This window comes from Zootoca vivipara, chromosome 7, assembly GCF_963506605.1.
Source record: "Zootoca vivipara chromosome 7, rZooViv1.1, whole genome shotgun sequence".
NCBI classification, from domain to species: Eukaryota; Metazoa; Chordata; class Lepidosauria; order Squamata; family Lacertidae; genus Zootoca; species Zootoca vivipara.
Genome location: NC_083282.1, coordinates 46,328,874 through 46,344,669, shown reverse-complemented (window position 1 = coordinate 46,344,669; position 15,796 = coordinate 46,328,874). Strand labels below are relative to the sequence as shown.

Below are 15,796 nucleotides of genomic sequence, written 5' to 3'. Positions count from 1 at the left end.
AGCGAAACTCCTTTCAAAACATTATATAAACCTGGCCTAATGACTTATGGTCTGGCAGCATGGCTGCTCTTCAAGCCTTCCTGGTGAATAGCTCTGGAAATGCGAGAAACAACACTGGCTGAAAGAAGGGTCACTTTTGGGAGGCAAAGGGTTGAGGCATCCTGATCTGCAAAAGGATAGTACATTTTAGGTGCCTGCAGTGATGACTGATGTGGTTCATTCTCTTCCCCCCACCCCACCCACTCACCACACCTTTTATCTATCTGTCTTTCCAGCTACACACACACACACACACTCATTCTGCTTTTTGGTTTTTTTCTGCTCCTTGGTAAAAAAAAACAGACTAGCATAAATGATCCTTTATAGCAGGTGTGGGGAACCTCTGACCCTCCAGATGTTGCTGAACTTCAGCTCGCATCATCATTGGCCATTGGCCATGCTTGTTGATAACATTCTTGAAAGCCAGAAAGGGTCTGGGTAGTGTTTCTAATAATCAATAGCTTCCCTACAGATTCTAATGTCATCACCCCCCATCTTCTCCCCAGTTTGTCCTTCTGCGTACATAATATGTTGCTCCTCTGATTTTGATAATTCCCTGAGGAATTCTCTGGGTGGAAATGAATAATTCAGAATTTTAAATACTTCTACCACAATAATAGAGCAGTCAAATTAGAAAAATATATAAATATGCCACATTTTCCTAATGCAATTTCAATTTTGGGGGACTGCAGACTTTTGGCATAACTTGAATGTAGAATTTGCATTTTTAAACACTCTTGCACTTGTACTCTTGCACTCTTGCAATTTATATACCTAAAGGTGCCCTTTTGAATGCATTCCCCCACTAAATAAAGCGGTTTTTAAAAATCAGTACAGTACCATGGTTCCCAATCAATATGTAGTAGTATTTCTTGTTCCTAAAGCACATCCTTTGCCAGCCACATGGGGGCAGAATCAAGCTGAATCTCAAGAGCTCTCAATAGGAGAATTGGTTCCTCCTACCCAGATCTAGTTTAATCTTGGTGTAAAGTTATTTGCTCACATCTAACTAACATCATTTGAGCAGTCAAGTCTCAGCTTCTCACTGCATTAAAACTGTAATCCAAGGGGTGAGAAACTTCTTTTCAACCCAAAGGCCATATTTCCCCGTGGACAACCTTCCAGAGTGTGCATGTCAGTGATGAGCATGGCTAGAGGCAAAAAATGGGTACGGCAACAGTTGTGACTCTTGCCTTTGTACAGTAGGCTAGACCAGGCGTTTTCAACCAGTGTACCGCAGCACTCTGGGGTGCCTTGAATGATGGTCAGGGGTGCTGCAAACAATACTGCCCTCCGTCCCTCTTTCCCTCCTCCCTCCTCTGATGCCCTCTTACGTCTCTGCCTCCCAAAGGCTTGTGCGGCTGTCCGTTGTAGCAGCCATGGCTCCAAGCTCTGCAGGCGAATGCTGGTCAGGGGTGCTGGTTGCCAGGAGCAGAGGCAGCCTCAGAATAAGCAAACAAGTGGATGAGGGAGCCCAGCCAGCCAGCCAGTCTGTCAGCCCTTGCTGTTGGGAATGGACAGACAAGTGGGAGGCCAGGCAGGCAGGTACCATGTTGGCCTTTCTTGTGCTTGCTGTGTGCCTGGGAGCTTCGTGCCTGGTGCCAAAGGGACACTTTCTGCCTTTCCGCCATGGAGGCCCAGCAGCTCCTGCTGCTGCCACTGCTACCTCCCAAGGTGAGTAAATTGGTGGCCTCACATTCACCTTCTGCCAGTCTCCATTGGGCTGCTAAGGCTGGAGGCATCCTCTTCCCAGGCTCCTGTAGTACAATGTGAGGAGTCACCTCTCTTTGGGGTGTGTGGGGAGTAGCTCAAACACCAGAGCAGCCGTGGTGGCTGCCCGCAGGACGTCCAAGGAGAGGGGAGAGGAGAGGATGCTGAGGGAACACTCCACAAAAGAGGGTGTTCAAAAAGGGGTGAGGGGCTGCTGGATCTGCAGGCAGGGGTTGAAATAACTGGATTTCTGAGGTTTGGGGTGCGTTTCCCATAGGGGAGCCACAGAAAGAGTGTAGTTCGTCAAGGGAGCCATGGACTCGAAAGGGTTGAAAACCACTGGGCTAGACTGAGGCCATGCAAAACCTAGGCATTTCTGCACGTGCATTTTTCCATCCAGGCAAGTTAGAGGCATTATCACTCTTCAAGGGCACATTCCAGCCAGGCAAAAGGAGGGGTGGAGCAGGGCCAGTGAAGGACAGGGCATGGGGAGAGGCCCAAGGGCAATATAGAGAAGCCTAGAGTGCCCTAGTTTAACCCTACAGCCATTTTGACAAGACATAAGTCCCATTTTGCTCATTTGGGTTTATTTTTGAGTAAATGCGCTAAATATTGAGCTATAAAAGACAAGAAGAACCAAAGAGTAGGTATGCTGAGTAACGCCCATCAATGTCTTTAAATAAATTATCCAAGTGAACCCCCAGGTTTTTAATTCAAGAATATGAATTGATTAAGAGTGTCATTTCTATTTCCCTTCCTCAGCTGTAGAGTTGAGGGTAAACACATACAGAACTTAAAAATGTTTGTGTGGAAGAAGGAATTTCAGCAGATTCAGCATTTCACACCTCTGCCAAAATTCACTCTTTCCTCAGTACAGTATTAGATGTCCAGAGACTCTAAGATCCCTTGCCCCTGGCCACTCTCCACCCCCTCCCTCCCATAGCTGCAGATTATGCTTCCCTATGTGTACTTGAAAGATGTCCCTGGTTGAGACTTCTATACAAGAGGCATGCAGGAAAAGAAAGTGGAGATTAAATACTAAGTTCAACACAAAATAACTTGGCAGGTATGATCCTGTGTGTGGCTCATTAGCCAGAGAAGAGCTACTTAACCTCAGGGGAGGGGAAGGTAGAGTTGGGTGTCCACAGATGGTCAGTGGGGAGCTTTTGCCGCTGCAAGGCAGTAGCAGAGTTTCCTGGACATATGGCTGGCTTTCTGTCAGGTGGCAAATGCATTAGTATCAGGGCATTTCAGGAAACGACCCTCCTAGCCTGCCATTCTTAAGCAACAGGGGCTGTCTTCTTATAGGTTTTCCTCCTGCGATTTAATCTTTATGGGATTTTGGTGTGCTGGTCATCAAGATAAGTATGTCTGATAACAGGGGTCCAGCAACTGCAGTGAGACTAATTGGCTGTAGCTGGGCAGCTTTTCCTCCTGTTGAGTTGGTTTATCACGCATCATGATCAAACCTGGCACAGTTCTCCATTTGCTATTTGTACATGGAGGCAGTACTGTATTTAAAAGAAGTGGATATTCTTCATTTGCACATATTCAAGACAGTTTCTAAAGGCTACATAGATAATTAAATAAAAATGCAAATGAAGGGACACTTACTGAGTTCATGTTACGTTGGCCCCTCCTATTGTTCCCCTTGCCCCAGTCCACACTCTTTCACGCTTGCTTACAGTGAATGCACCCAGAATTCCAAGGAATGCATTTCACCTTTTGTTTTGCAGAGCAGATTTCTATCATCTCCCATTGCTCCTGTTACCACTGACAGAGCGCAATATCAGACAGTCCAATCAAGGCTGTAAACAGAGGAAATCCTATCTTGATCCCCAGAGAGCAGGAAGAGATTTTTTTATACCACATGGAGCATTCTGGCTGGAAAACACAGAAATCTGTAATTTCTGCCATCCCCTCAGACCTTCAGCAGGTTTGTTTGCACAACTGAGAACAGTTCAGAGTCCTCATTGGAAATGGGAGACTGGGAAAGGGGGAGCATGAAAGGAGTGGGCTGAGAGGTTTGTCTAGCAGGCTACAAGCGTGTTTCTCCAGGGCTCAGTTCCAATAATAATAATCATGGGTTGCCTGAGGCTAATATTGTTCTGACAGCATGGCTCTTCTGTAGAAGCCCTGGGTTTATGCTCCTTATACTGACAAAAGAGAGTTTGGGGTATGTTACCATCACGTGGCTAAATCCTTCTAATCAGTTCAAGTCATCTGCCATAACTGGAGTCAGTTCAGTGCAGCAAGAGCCTAGTGAACAGGACCAATGAGGTACAGAACATGAAACCAGGGAGCTAAATCAATTTTGTGTTCCACTGAACCACACATTCTCCTGACACCCCTGCTGTTGTTGGCAAATGCATTTGATTTGCAGACAGCTCTGCCGCACTGCAAAGAGTAACAGGAAACCCCACCATTAGAGGAAATCAGGCTGGAAATGACCCACCTATGGTAGTAGGACAGATGGGAAAGCTGAAGTAGACAATGCACTCTTTCTAACCCACCTGAACAGAATTTGTGTCCAGTGTAAGTCATCCCAAGTCATAACTAGCAGTAAGAGGGAAATGGTTCATACTACCATATTGTCTGAGGCATCCCAAGTAGGGTTAATTACTTTTTTGGAATGGCTTCCCATTCATTACATGGTCCAAGTAATGGACATCCCTGTGATGGAGTTCCCTCTGTAGTATATATGTTCTCATGGGAGGCTCAGTTCCACCAGTGACATCAATAGCCAATACAAAATAAAAAAGTTCCTTCCAGCAGCACCTTAGAAACCAACTAAGTTTGTCATACTTTTTTTACTTTTACTTTTTTTGACAGAATTTTTTAATTTTGTTTCAACTACATCAGACCAACACGGCTACCAACCTGTAACTAGATCAATAGCCAATGTGTTTCATATGCCTCTGCCTGCTTGGTCATCTTTTTTTTCTCAAAAAGGACAGCATGGGTTTCAGTTCATCACTCCCACCTTATCCTCACTCTTCTAATCTTAGCTAAATGCAGGAATGCAGTTTTATTTGCATGATTAGCCATTTGCAGTAAGAAGATTTTCTTCTATAATTGGTAACCATAGATGGAGCTGGAGATGAGCCTCTTCTTTCCCCCTCAGATTGGCATGTCCCAACACTTAGCTAAAATTATTCATGTGGACCCTGGTACCTTGCTGTGTTTCTTGATGCAGGTGAGGGGCTCACTTGTGGCAAATAGTCTCGCCAAGATCAGCAACTGCAGCTTTGTTCCCAGATCCCTGGAAAAGCTTTTTAGCTAGGGAAGCAACTGTTATGGCAAATGATAAACATAGCTTATTAAGCCTTTTCAGTGGTACCACAAGTAGATGCTCAACATGCCAGCCTTTATGTTAAAACAACATATGCTTGTTGCAATGATATGCAGTATCAGTAATATTCATTCCGGGTATCAGTGTACATTGCTCCCTTGGCAAGGTGGAATGTTCACCAGGGTGAAATAGCTCCGGGGATTTGTATTTTATTTGCATATAATATCCCAGAAACCCACCTGTTAAATGCAAATATCCAGCACTACAGCTAAGGCAGGTTGGGTGTGACTTATCAGTCTTCATCATGTGCCAAGAGACTGGGTCAGGCAGTGTGAGGCCATGACACATGATGCAGAGATGAGAAGGCTACTTTGTGTTCTGCCATTACAATAAAGAGAAGTTTCATAATTAGAGGCAGCTGTCAATGAATGACATTGGGGCTGTGGATATGATGAGGAAGATCAGAGACCCATGGATAAAGATTTTTGTAATATGCAGCTTTTCTAAACTTGGTCCCTGTGTCTGTTTGAGACTGTTTGGAATTCACTTTCCAGCTGTCTGTTTCGGTCAGCTGGGCAAGATGCCTATCTACCCAAATCCCTCTTTGGGAATTTCTGCACTCCTTCCAACAGTGCATCCTAATTTCCTTTGTAAAACATGGGGGCATTGGGTATTAACATCAGAGGTTTTACTGCAATTATACTGGTTGATGATGTGCTTATTTTGCCTATTTGTACACTCATGTATATATGACTCAGTTTATGCTGGGGAGCATAAGTAAAGGAAAGAACCCCTGGATGGTTAAGTCCAGTCAAAATTGACCATGGGGTGCAGTGCTCATCTCACTTCAGGCCGAGGGAGCCGGTGTTTGTCCACAGACAGCTTTCTGGGTCATGTGGCCAGCATGACTAAACCACTTCACATATATACATACAGGGAGAGAGAGGCTTGTATCTCTCTGAGGCAAAGAATTTGTCACTGTGGTATTGGATGAAGATACAGTGGTACCTCGGTTTACGAACACCTCGGTTTACGAACTTTCGGTTTACGAACTATCCTAACCCGGAAGTTAGTAAACCGAGGTGCCGGAGGTCTACTGAGCGTCCGATGCCTTCGGGGAGGCTGGGCCTTCGCTCCGATGCCTCCTGGAGGCCTGCAGTGAAGGCCCGGCCTCCCCGAAGGCATCGGAGCAAAGGCCAAACCTCCCCAAAGGCATCGGAGCGTCGGATACCTTCGGGGAGGCTGGGCTTCGCTCCGATGCCTTTGCGGAGGCCGGGGAGCGTTTCCGCGACTGGGCTGCAGCCGTGAAAGCGGTCCCCGGCCTCCGCAAAGGCATCGGAGCAAAGCCCCAGCCTCCGGAAGGCATCGGAGCCGGGACTTCGCTCCGATGCCTTTGTGGAGGACGGGGACCGCTTTCGCGGCTCCCCGGCCTCCGCAAAGGCATCAGAGCGAAGCCCCGGCTCCGATGCCTTCCGGAGGCCGGGGAGCGTTTCCGCGACTGGGCTGTGCAGCCGCGAAAGCAGTCCCCGGCTACCGGAAGCCAGGGACCGCTTTCGCGGCTGCACAGCCCAGTCGCGGAAATGCTCCCCGGCCTCCGGAAGGCATCGGAGCGGCTTCGCTCCGATGCCTTTGCAGAGGCCGGGGAGCACTTTCGCGACGCTCCCCAGCCTCCGGAAGGCATCGGAGCGAAGTCCCAGCTCCGATGCCTTCCAGAGGCCGGGGAGCGTTTCCGCGACTGGGCTGTGCAGCCGCGAAAGCAGTCCCCGGCAACCGGAAGCCAGGGACCGCTTTCGCGGCTGCACAGCCCAGTCGCGGAAATGCTCCCCGGCCTCTGGAAGGCATCGGAGCGGCTTCGCTCCGATGCCTTTGCAGAGGCCGGGGAGCACTTTTGTGACGCTCCCCAGCCTCCGGAAGGCATCGGAGCCGGGACTTCGCTCCGATGCCTTCCAGAGGCCGGGGAGCGTTTCCGCGACTGGGCTGTGCAGCTGCGAAAGCGGTCCCCGGCTTCCGGTAGCCGGGGACTGCTTTCGCGGCTGCACAGCCCAGTCGCGGAAACGCTCCCCGGCCTCCGCGAAGGCATCGGAGCAAAGCGGTTAATCCGTTCTAGGGGGTGTTTTTCCTCGTCTAGAACGGATTAATCAACTTCCCATTACTTCCAATGGGAAAGTTCACTTCGGTTTACGAACACTTCGGTTTATGAACAGACTTCTGGAACCAATTGTGTTCGTAAACTGAGGTTCCACTGTACTGACTAACTCAGACAAGGAGCTTCTGGGATTTGTTACTCAAACTTTACCACTTTGCAACAAGCTGTAGTTAGTGCATGCCTGCTTGGCAAGTGTAACTCTGATTCAGAGAAGACTGAGATTTTAGGTAGATTCTCCTTAGCCTTATGGAGAACAGAGTCTACATACCAATGACCTCAGCTCTGCCTCTGTTGCTCACTCTCTGCCAGCCACGGCACGAGATAGTGATTAGCTGTCTTCATGGCCCAGTAATAACCATCTCTGAAATGTTCTGCATGATTAACCTATTAGATACAGTACAGCTCCCAGTATTCTCAAGCTCAGCTTCTGTTTGCTTTCTAGCATCCATAAAGAAGTAGATGAGAGGAAAGAAGTCTTGGTAATGCACTGTTTGGGGGTGCAAGGGCAGGCACTAGAACAGGAGAGGAATGTCTTTTCTTGGTTGAGGGAAAGGCATTTGCATCCATTGTTTTCAGGCTATGTTAATAGAATATATGTCAATTGTTTCTACAGGTGAAGGTGTAGTTGAAGATGCATCTGAATGATTGGTTAGGGTATTATCAAGAAGAGCTGGAAGTGAGAGGCTGTAAGAATATAGTCTGGCTGCAGTTTTGTGCGCTCCATGAAGATATCTGTTTATTTTATTTATTCAGCTGCATTCATCATAGGGGCTGATCCAAACAACAACAGCTCCTGGAAAACTACAAACCACTGCATTGCTCTGTATCATCACATTACTTCCATAGAAAAGGACATTATACTGCTTTCAGCAGGTGCCTCCAGAAACTGTTGAAATGCAATGCAATTGAATCCCAAATTTGTAATTGTGGCTTTTATATCTTTTCACCTTTAGATTCAGTCATCCCTGAGACATGCACACTCTAACTCCTCCCTCTTCACTTGCCTGTCCATGAGGGGCATGCCCTTTTAGGTATACAGTGGGCAATAGCTCTGCCTACCTTGTCTAAGTAGACCTTTCACCTATCAGATTTAGTGGACTCAACTTCCTTTGAGGTTTTTAAGTAGAGTTTGGATGGTCATTGGTCATGTATGATATTGTTGAGATGCCTGCATTTCAGGGCTTTGGACTAGATAACCCTCAGGGTCCCTTCCAATTCTATGATTCTAAGTGCAGCTAAGATTGCCTCTCCATCCCTAATTACATATTGAAGGAAGGGACCTACAGCTTATAGCAGGCATCCCCAAACTTCGGCCCTCCAGATGTTTTGGACTACAATTCCATCTTCCCCAACCACTAGTCCTGTTAGCTAGGGATCATGGGAGTTGTAGGCCAAAACATCTGGAGGGCCGCAGTTTGGGGATGCCTGGCTTATAGCAATAACAAAAAAGTGGTGTTAAGAGGGCTATCCATGTTATACAGAAGATTCATGATCCATATTAGGGGAAGAATACATAGGCACACTATTTCCACTTCTGGTCCTTCATTTATCTTCCAGGTGCCTGGTACTGGCTACTGTACCCTCCAGTCTAGTGGGTTTTGTTAATTGACACCAAACTGGCTGGCAATAAGACCTTGCTCAGACTGTGGTAATCTGAAGAAGCCCTATGGATATTCATCTTGTGACTACATGGAGGCAAGCTTTCTCTGTTGTAGCACCCATCCTTTGGAACCCACCTTTTCATCAGCTAGTACATACGTATCTGTTTACCCAAGCCTTCCTAGGCCTTCTTTGATACTATAGATGTCATTTTTATATTTCTATGTGTATTTTAGTGGGTTTTTTAAGATACTACATTGTACACCATCTGATTTTAAGGCGGAATATAAATAGAATAGATTGGTTTAAAGGTAAACCAAAGGTTTAAGGGTGGTATATAAATGGTTTAATTAATTAATTAATTAATAATTGGTCCAGTACCTTTAGATCATTGCTTTGATTGAGAGGGCTCTGTTGTCATATTTGCTTACTCCTATGCTTCCAGATGACTTGTTTATGAAACATTCGTCCTGATTTGTTTGCAGGGTGATTAGACAATGTTGGCTGCTTCATAACCACTCGTTCTGGTTTGTTGGTGAGGAGGTTAGATGGTGTTGCATTAAAGCAAGTGTTATCCCACATTTTGCCAGCACATTTTCCAATCATTTACAGTATTGCAAAACATGTTATGTTTTCGGGAATGTAATAAAGAATAGCAATAATAATATGGCAAAGGATTTTGGTTTAATTTAAGAGAAAGCATGCTGCACCATGACATGTGGCTGCTGAGCAGCTATTCCATTAATTTTTTAAAAGTGTCACCATGATGCCTCAAGAGCAAAAAGCCATTGAATGCACCTGTGTAGGGCAAAGTCTTGATCTGGCCTCTGTGATCAGAGCTCTGAGACTAACAATAGAGCTTTAAAAACCTGAAACGGGGCAGTGGTTGACTTTTTCTTCACTTTTTCTCTTTCTTTTTCCACTCCCCACCCCCTGCAGTCCTGGACGCACAATATACAGCGGGAGAAGGAGTTTCTACGAAAGCTGGTGAAAGCTCGAGTAATCACAGACCTCACCAGTGGAATATGAGGAGGCGCAGCCACTGTGCGGAATTGCACAGCCACATGCATACAGCTAAGGACAAGGGCAGCAAGAGGTCCTTGGCAAGAATCCCGGCTTTTTAGAGACACACGGTGCCCTTGAAAAGTCTCCCTGGCCTGCTCTGCCTGCCTGCACCAGGGCTCACAGGGGAGCAGCGGCTATTGGCCTGAGGGAGCAGGTCGCACACTTGGAACTGCAAGAGGATCTTGTGCTTGAGATGGAATATCACTGGAGAGAACAAACAGAGTGGTAAAACAAAACAAAATTGTGCCAAATGGGAATAGGGGCCAGGCCGGAGGCAGCAGTGTTTGAATGTCCAATGCATTGTTTTATATATATACATACATACATATATATATAAAGAAACTCTTGAGAATCACACTAAATATATCAAGTGGAGCCTGGCCTGTGCACCAGCCCCATGGGACACCTGACCTGGCGTTGCACTTAGCCTGCCTCTGTGCCAGCCACAGCCCCTTTGCAGGGCTTGAATCCGTCCAAGAATTGTCTGTTGTTGGTGCTGCTATAATTTAAAAGTATTGTGGCCTCACTTTGCCCTAGATGGAGCAATTGAGAGGTCTATTGGATCTTCAGACTCTCTGCTTCTCATGCAGCAGCCACTGCTGCCAACATTCACCAGGCTACATTTTTTAGCCATTGTTCACACAACTCACTTCAATGTGTTGGGGGATTTCTACCTGTTTGGTAGGTTAGCCACAGGGAAGAAACCCCAAAATATTTGTTTTCTGTGGCAACTGCATCATGGTTCTGAAGTGTTCTGTACTTTTTTGTTTTTTCTTGGGGAGGGAATAATTTATTTTTGGATCAGGTCAGAAATTGTCCTAAAATATGAAGTTTCACCAGTGTTCAGCAACTAATGGTGCCAGAATTTTTACACTCATTTGGTTGTATTCTATTTTAAGTGGTTACTACCTTGATAGTGTTTAAGCTCCTTTGGAGATACTGATAGAAATTGCCTGGCCTGCAATTACCCCATTTTTAGCTTCCATGTGTCAGGTGTTTAACTCAGTCTGTTTCCAAATGATTCTGCACCCTTTTAAAGGGGACAGAGAGGTGTATTTGTATTCCTGTGCCCTATGTGTCAGATGCACTATTTGCACAAGTGTGTTCCATTTGTGTTGGAAAGGTTAGAAATATATTGTGCAAAGTGACCAAACAGTGGGAAGGGATGAATGGCATAATTTGTCTGGGGATCTGTGCACCCAAGAAGCTTTCTCAGGGGCTCTTACCCCTCCTCTTCTAAAATATGAATATATTTTGCATTGACGTGAGGTTCAACAGTGCATTAAAATGATTCGCTTGCCTTTCCTTGCTCAGAGAGGATATGAGAATCTGAACAACTCTTGTTATGCAGATAGACATGAAGAATGTTTATTCTGTGTATGCCAATGGTGTTACCCTATATTCTGCAATGTGAATGTGCATTTCCATAATTGTTTTTCAGGGTCATTTGGAAAGGTAAGAGCATAGTAACAGAATTAGTTAATGATACAAGAGCTAACAAGTCCCCAGGCTAGTTAACCTCTGCGTCCACTGACCCTGTACCTCTGTAGGACTACTTAAGGTAAAAACATTTCCTGAATGTTGGCGGCATTTTTAACTTTTCTTGACCCAAAACGCACAAGCTGACATACTCTGGGCAGGAGTTGAGTTGAGCCTGGCAGAGCTTCCCAAGTGTGCAATTTTCCTTGCATGCGCATCAAAGTGTGTCTGGCTTGTATGGCAGCTCCTCATAGGGGAGGATGGCTGCTTTGTTTGTTGGCCCTTGTTGTCTTGGCTGAGAGTAATGAGGTGGAGTGTGGGGTATTGAATTTGTAGCCAGCCCTTCTTGTATTGGAATTAGTGGATTTGAATACATCACTATTATTTGTTTATCTGCTCCACTAACCTCCTGATTGTTTTCAGAAATGTCACAACTGGTTTGCTAAGGTTCCGGTAACACAGCTGGGCAAAAATATATATCCATCCAAATTTTGCCTACTTGAATACTCTCTTGTGAGACTCAAAACTGAATTGGAATTGCTGTCCTGATCAGAAGAGTGGAGCATAATTGCCCCCTAATGCTCTGTTTTCCTCAAGTAACACTGGTTCACTTTGAACTGGTACTCAAATCATGTTAACTTGCACTTCCGTAGTTTCTGCAGCTGGGTTTGCAGCATTCCTGGGAGAGCTATTTCAGTTACATGAATCAATGAGAAATTTCCAAGATTATAGAAGTTTCTGAAAAATATGTCATTCATTCATCACTGTACACTGTGTGTGTGTTCTGATAGGCCCAAAGAGTGTGAATGAGTTGTAGAATTGGGGAGCAGGCTTCCACCATATTGACCAGTGTTAAGTCTCCTATTGGCAATTAAGCCACACAGAAAGTAAGGCTATGACATTAGTCCATCAAGAGTGATCTGAAAAAGGATTAAGATGATAATGCTGTTAGTTCCTGTGCTCTGTGTTTAGTCTATTTTATTGTTCTGCCCTGGATCAGTTACCTCATGGTCCTGGCCAGAGAGCTACACTTGTGGATTCTCAGAGTGGAAATGGAGCCACTGCCATTTTTCTGGATGTAATGGTAGAGTGATAAGAGGTGGGTTGAACTCTCTTTCCTGCTAATCTATGCTATTTTAGTGCATTTGCTGCCCCTAAGTGAATGCACTTTCTATCCCATTAGTCATATACCGTTCCTACGACATGTGCAAAAGAGGAACATTTGTCAGGAAAGTATCACTGATACACAGAGGCTATGCCCTCAATCCACCTCCATTCTGAGCTAAGGTTGCTACCCAGAGGCATAGCTGCCAAGTTTTCCCTTTTCTCGTGAGGAAGCCTATTCAGCATAAGGGAAAATCCCTTTTAAAAAGGGATAACTTGGCAGCTATGCCCAGAGGAGAAAAACAGACATTGCTCATTAGCAAATATTAAGTCAACTGCACGTGCAAAAGGGTAAAACTGAGTATTCCTAATATTTTACAAATCTTATTTATTTCAACTTCATAATAATCATGTAAAATTTGCAATTAATCCAATTTTAGTAGGGCTATCACCCAGTTAAGAAAAAAGCTTATTATATGAGTTTAAGTCAATTAATCAGATTTGTATATAGTTCAGAAGCAAAAAAATAAAATAAAATCATGCTTCCGTTGCTCAGTGCACATGTATGTCATTGCTGAAATCATCTTAGAAGAGGCATTCCCTCTTGTTTGATGGGAAAGGATGGTGCCTCTGTTAAGATTATGCTTGGCATTACTAGTTCTTACAAGTATTTGTATTAAATGTAATACTTTTTTAAAAAAATCTGCCAAATTAATCTGGACACTTCTTCAGTTTTTTAATTGAGTAATCGAACCAGTTAATAGATTAAATGTTGCAGTTCTCTAATTTGCAGATAGCTGAACTGAAACAGGGAGAGTGTAATTTACCCAAGGTAACCCAGCAATAGCATACATTGGGATGCAGGATCCCTGGACTTCCCTTAGCCTTGGACTCTGAAGGAATATGATTTATACTGGAATTACCCACTGCTGTATATCATTTGTCTGATCATCATAGCTGGGCGCTTTACAGTTGCCTTCAGGCATTTCCTACATAAATTATGTGAAAACTTAATTATTTGTGACAATTACTAAATGCTTGTTTCATTTTTGTGACTATTTCTTCAATGTCAGAAACTTCACTTTACAAGTTGTTTTGTAGGCTTCAGTGGGAATACGGCAAATCCTTCCTAGGTAACTTTGCTAGCCTAGTGAGCCTGCAGCTGTTATGGACAGAGGCTGGGGAAGTGATTTACAGATCCCACAGAGCCTCAGCAAGAGAGACCCTTGTTCATGCCTTTCACTATCAGTCACCTGCTGGCATCAACAGTTTAGAAACACAGTCTTTCTATATCATTCAAGGAGTAACAAAGTACTAGAGGGAGCTCTGGCCTTGCTGGCCCATCCTACAGAGGGACTGAACCGCATTGTGGTGGATGGTGAAGGGGCCCACACTGTTAATGTGCTTGAAACATGCATAGTTTTATTAAATTGTGCAGTTTCTATTGTTTGAACTTTCTTTTTAGCTATAAGAAAGAGGTGGTGTGATGTATGAGCCTCCAAGTCACTTGTGACTTATTCATATCATGGAAGCAATAAAACTATAAAAGACACTGTCTGGATTTCTGTGTCTGTGTTTCCCTCCCTGCCCTGCCTTGCCCTCCCCTCCCCTCCCCTCAAGTGAAAAGGCAGAGGGATGCTTACAGATTGCTGCAACTTGTTCCTGGAGTCGCTTCCACAGCAGTTAGCAAACAGCTGCTGATGAAATCACACAGAAAAATCAGCTCCTAGATTTATAAGAAGCTGTTCCTGTGAGAAAAGGAAACTGGAGCACCTTTATACTGTATTTCCACATAAAAAGTCAAATGGGTGAAAATACAGTAGATACTCTAGGCCTTGTGTATATAACCTTATTTTCAACCACATTGGGCAGCTATGGACTAGCTAACCTCAGCACATGGTGTGCTTTCATAGTTTAATGTGCAGACATATCTGTATTCTGGGCTTTAGGTACCACTCTTTCACAAAACTCACAAGAGACCACTTGTTGTCATCTGAGGAAGTGGCAGCTTATCTATACAGATCCCAATGGTGCCATGCCACAGCTGGGTGTGTTTTTGTTGTTGCTACTATCTGGTATCTATGTGCAGACAGATACCTTACATAATATCGATCCTGGGATTATTTGGAGAATAATAATTTGGAACGTGTCCAGAAGAGGGCAACCAGAGTGGTCAAAGGCTTGGAAAACTATGCCTTATGAGGAACGGCTTAGGGAGCTGGGTATGTTTAGCCTGGAGAAGAGAAGGTTAAGGGGTGATATGATAGCCATGTTCAAATATATGAAAGGATGTCATATAGAGGAGGGTGAAAGGTTGTTTTCTGCGGCTCCAGAGAAGCGGACACGGAGCAATGGATTCAAAATACAAGAAAGAAGCTTCCACCTAAACATTAGAAAGAACTTCCTGACAGTAAGAGCTGTTCGACAGTGGAATTTGCTGCCAAGTAGTGTGGTGGAGTCTCCTTCTTTGGAGGTCTTTAAGCGGAGGCTTGACAGCCATATGTCAAGAATGCTTTGATGGTGTTTCCTGCTCGGCAGGGGGTTGGACTGGATGGCCCTTGGGGTCTCTTCCAACTCTATGATTCTATGATTCTATGATCATATTTTATTGTGCAGTGTACTCAATCCCTGCAAACCACAAGCTCACGAGGCTTCATCTGATACAAACACATCACTAACTGTGCAATTGACAGGGGTGTGAGTGAGCCAGGATGAGTTGTGCAGTTTGCACAGCAGAGTTCCTATTAGTGCTGTAGGAATGCCATGTGGGAAAAGACTGCTACCTTTGCTGAGGGCACACCAGCTACACTTGAGTTGCATAAAGTTGTACTGAACCAGCAACATGAACAGGTATTGTAATGATGTGCCCACAGATTGGAAACTTGGTAGGCTTCCATGAAACTGCTTTCATTCTGCTTTCTTAGAATCATTGAGTTGGAAGGGACCCCCGGGATTATCTAGTGCAGCCCCCTGGAATTCAGGAATATGCAGCTGTCCCTTACAGGGATTGAACCCACAACACTGGCGTTATCGGCACCACACTCTAGCCAACTGAGCTATCGAGCTGTTTCTTGCATCTTTGAAGGGTGTGGGGTGAAGTGGAGCAGAACATGTTGGGCCACACAGCAGGTAAAATGGTCTCTTTCCCTGTAAGCTAGGGGAAAGTTTTGCTGTTTAGAATGGAGGCACACACCCATTTCCTCAACAGTTCTGAGACTGACCCTTAATAATTAGACCATTCCAGGGAGGCTCCCCTGAAATCCAGGGATGGGTAAGGCTAGGGACCTGATACTTTAGTTCCTCTCAACTGGAGAGATATTTATTTATTATAATGCTTAGCTGCATGGAACATCCTAAAAAGA

At 44.9% G+C, this 15,796-nt stretch overlaps 1 protein-coding gene across 5 annotated transcripts in view; it reads left to right on the top strand.

Moving 5' to 3' along the window:
• The window catches only part of ST3GAL3 (ST3 beta-galactoside alpha-2,3-sialyltransferase 3), a 191,127-nt gene extending 177,141 nt beyond the window's left edge, over positions 1-13,986 (top strand). For 4 of the 5 annotated variants that reach the window (XM_035123840.2, XM_035123842.2, XM_035123843.2 and 1 more), the window contains one exon: positions 9,726-13,986. In XM_035123840.2, coding sequence (XP_034979731.1) covers positions 9,726-9,815 — 90 coding nt within the window. In that variant the 3' untranslated portion in view covers positions 9,816-13,986. Of the gene's footprint in view, positions 1-3,485; positions 6,065-9,725 lie in introns of those variants that run through there. The other variant, XM_060276968.1, reaches the window with a different exon arrangement.
• Positions 13,987-15,796: the final 1,810 nt, after the last annotated feature.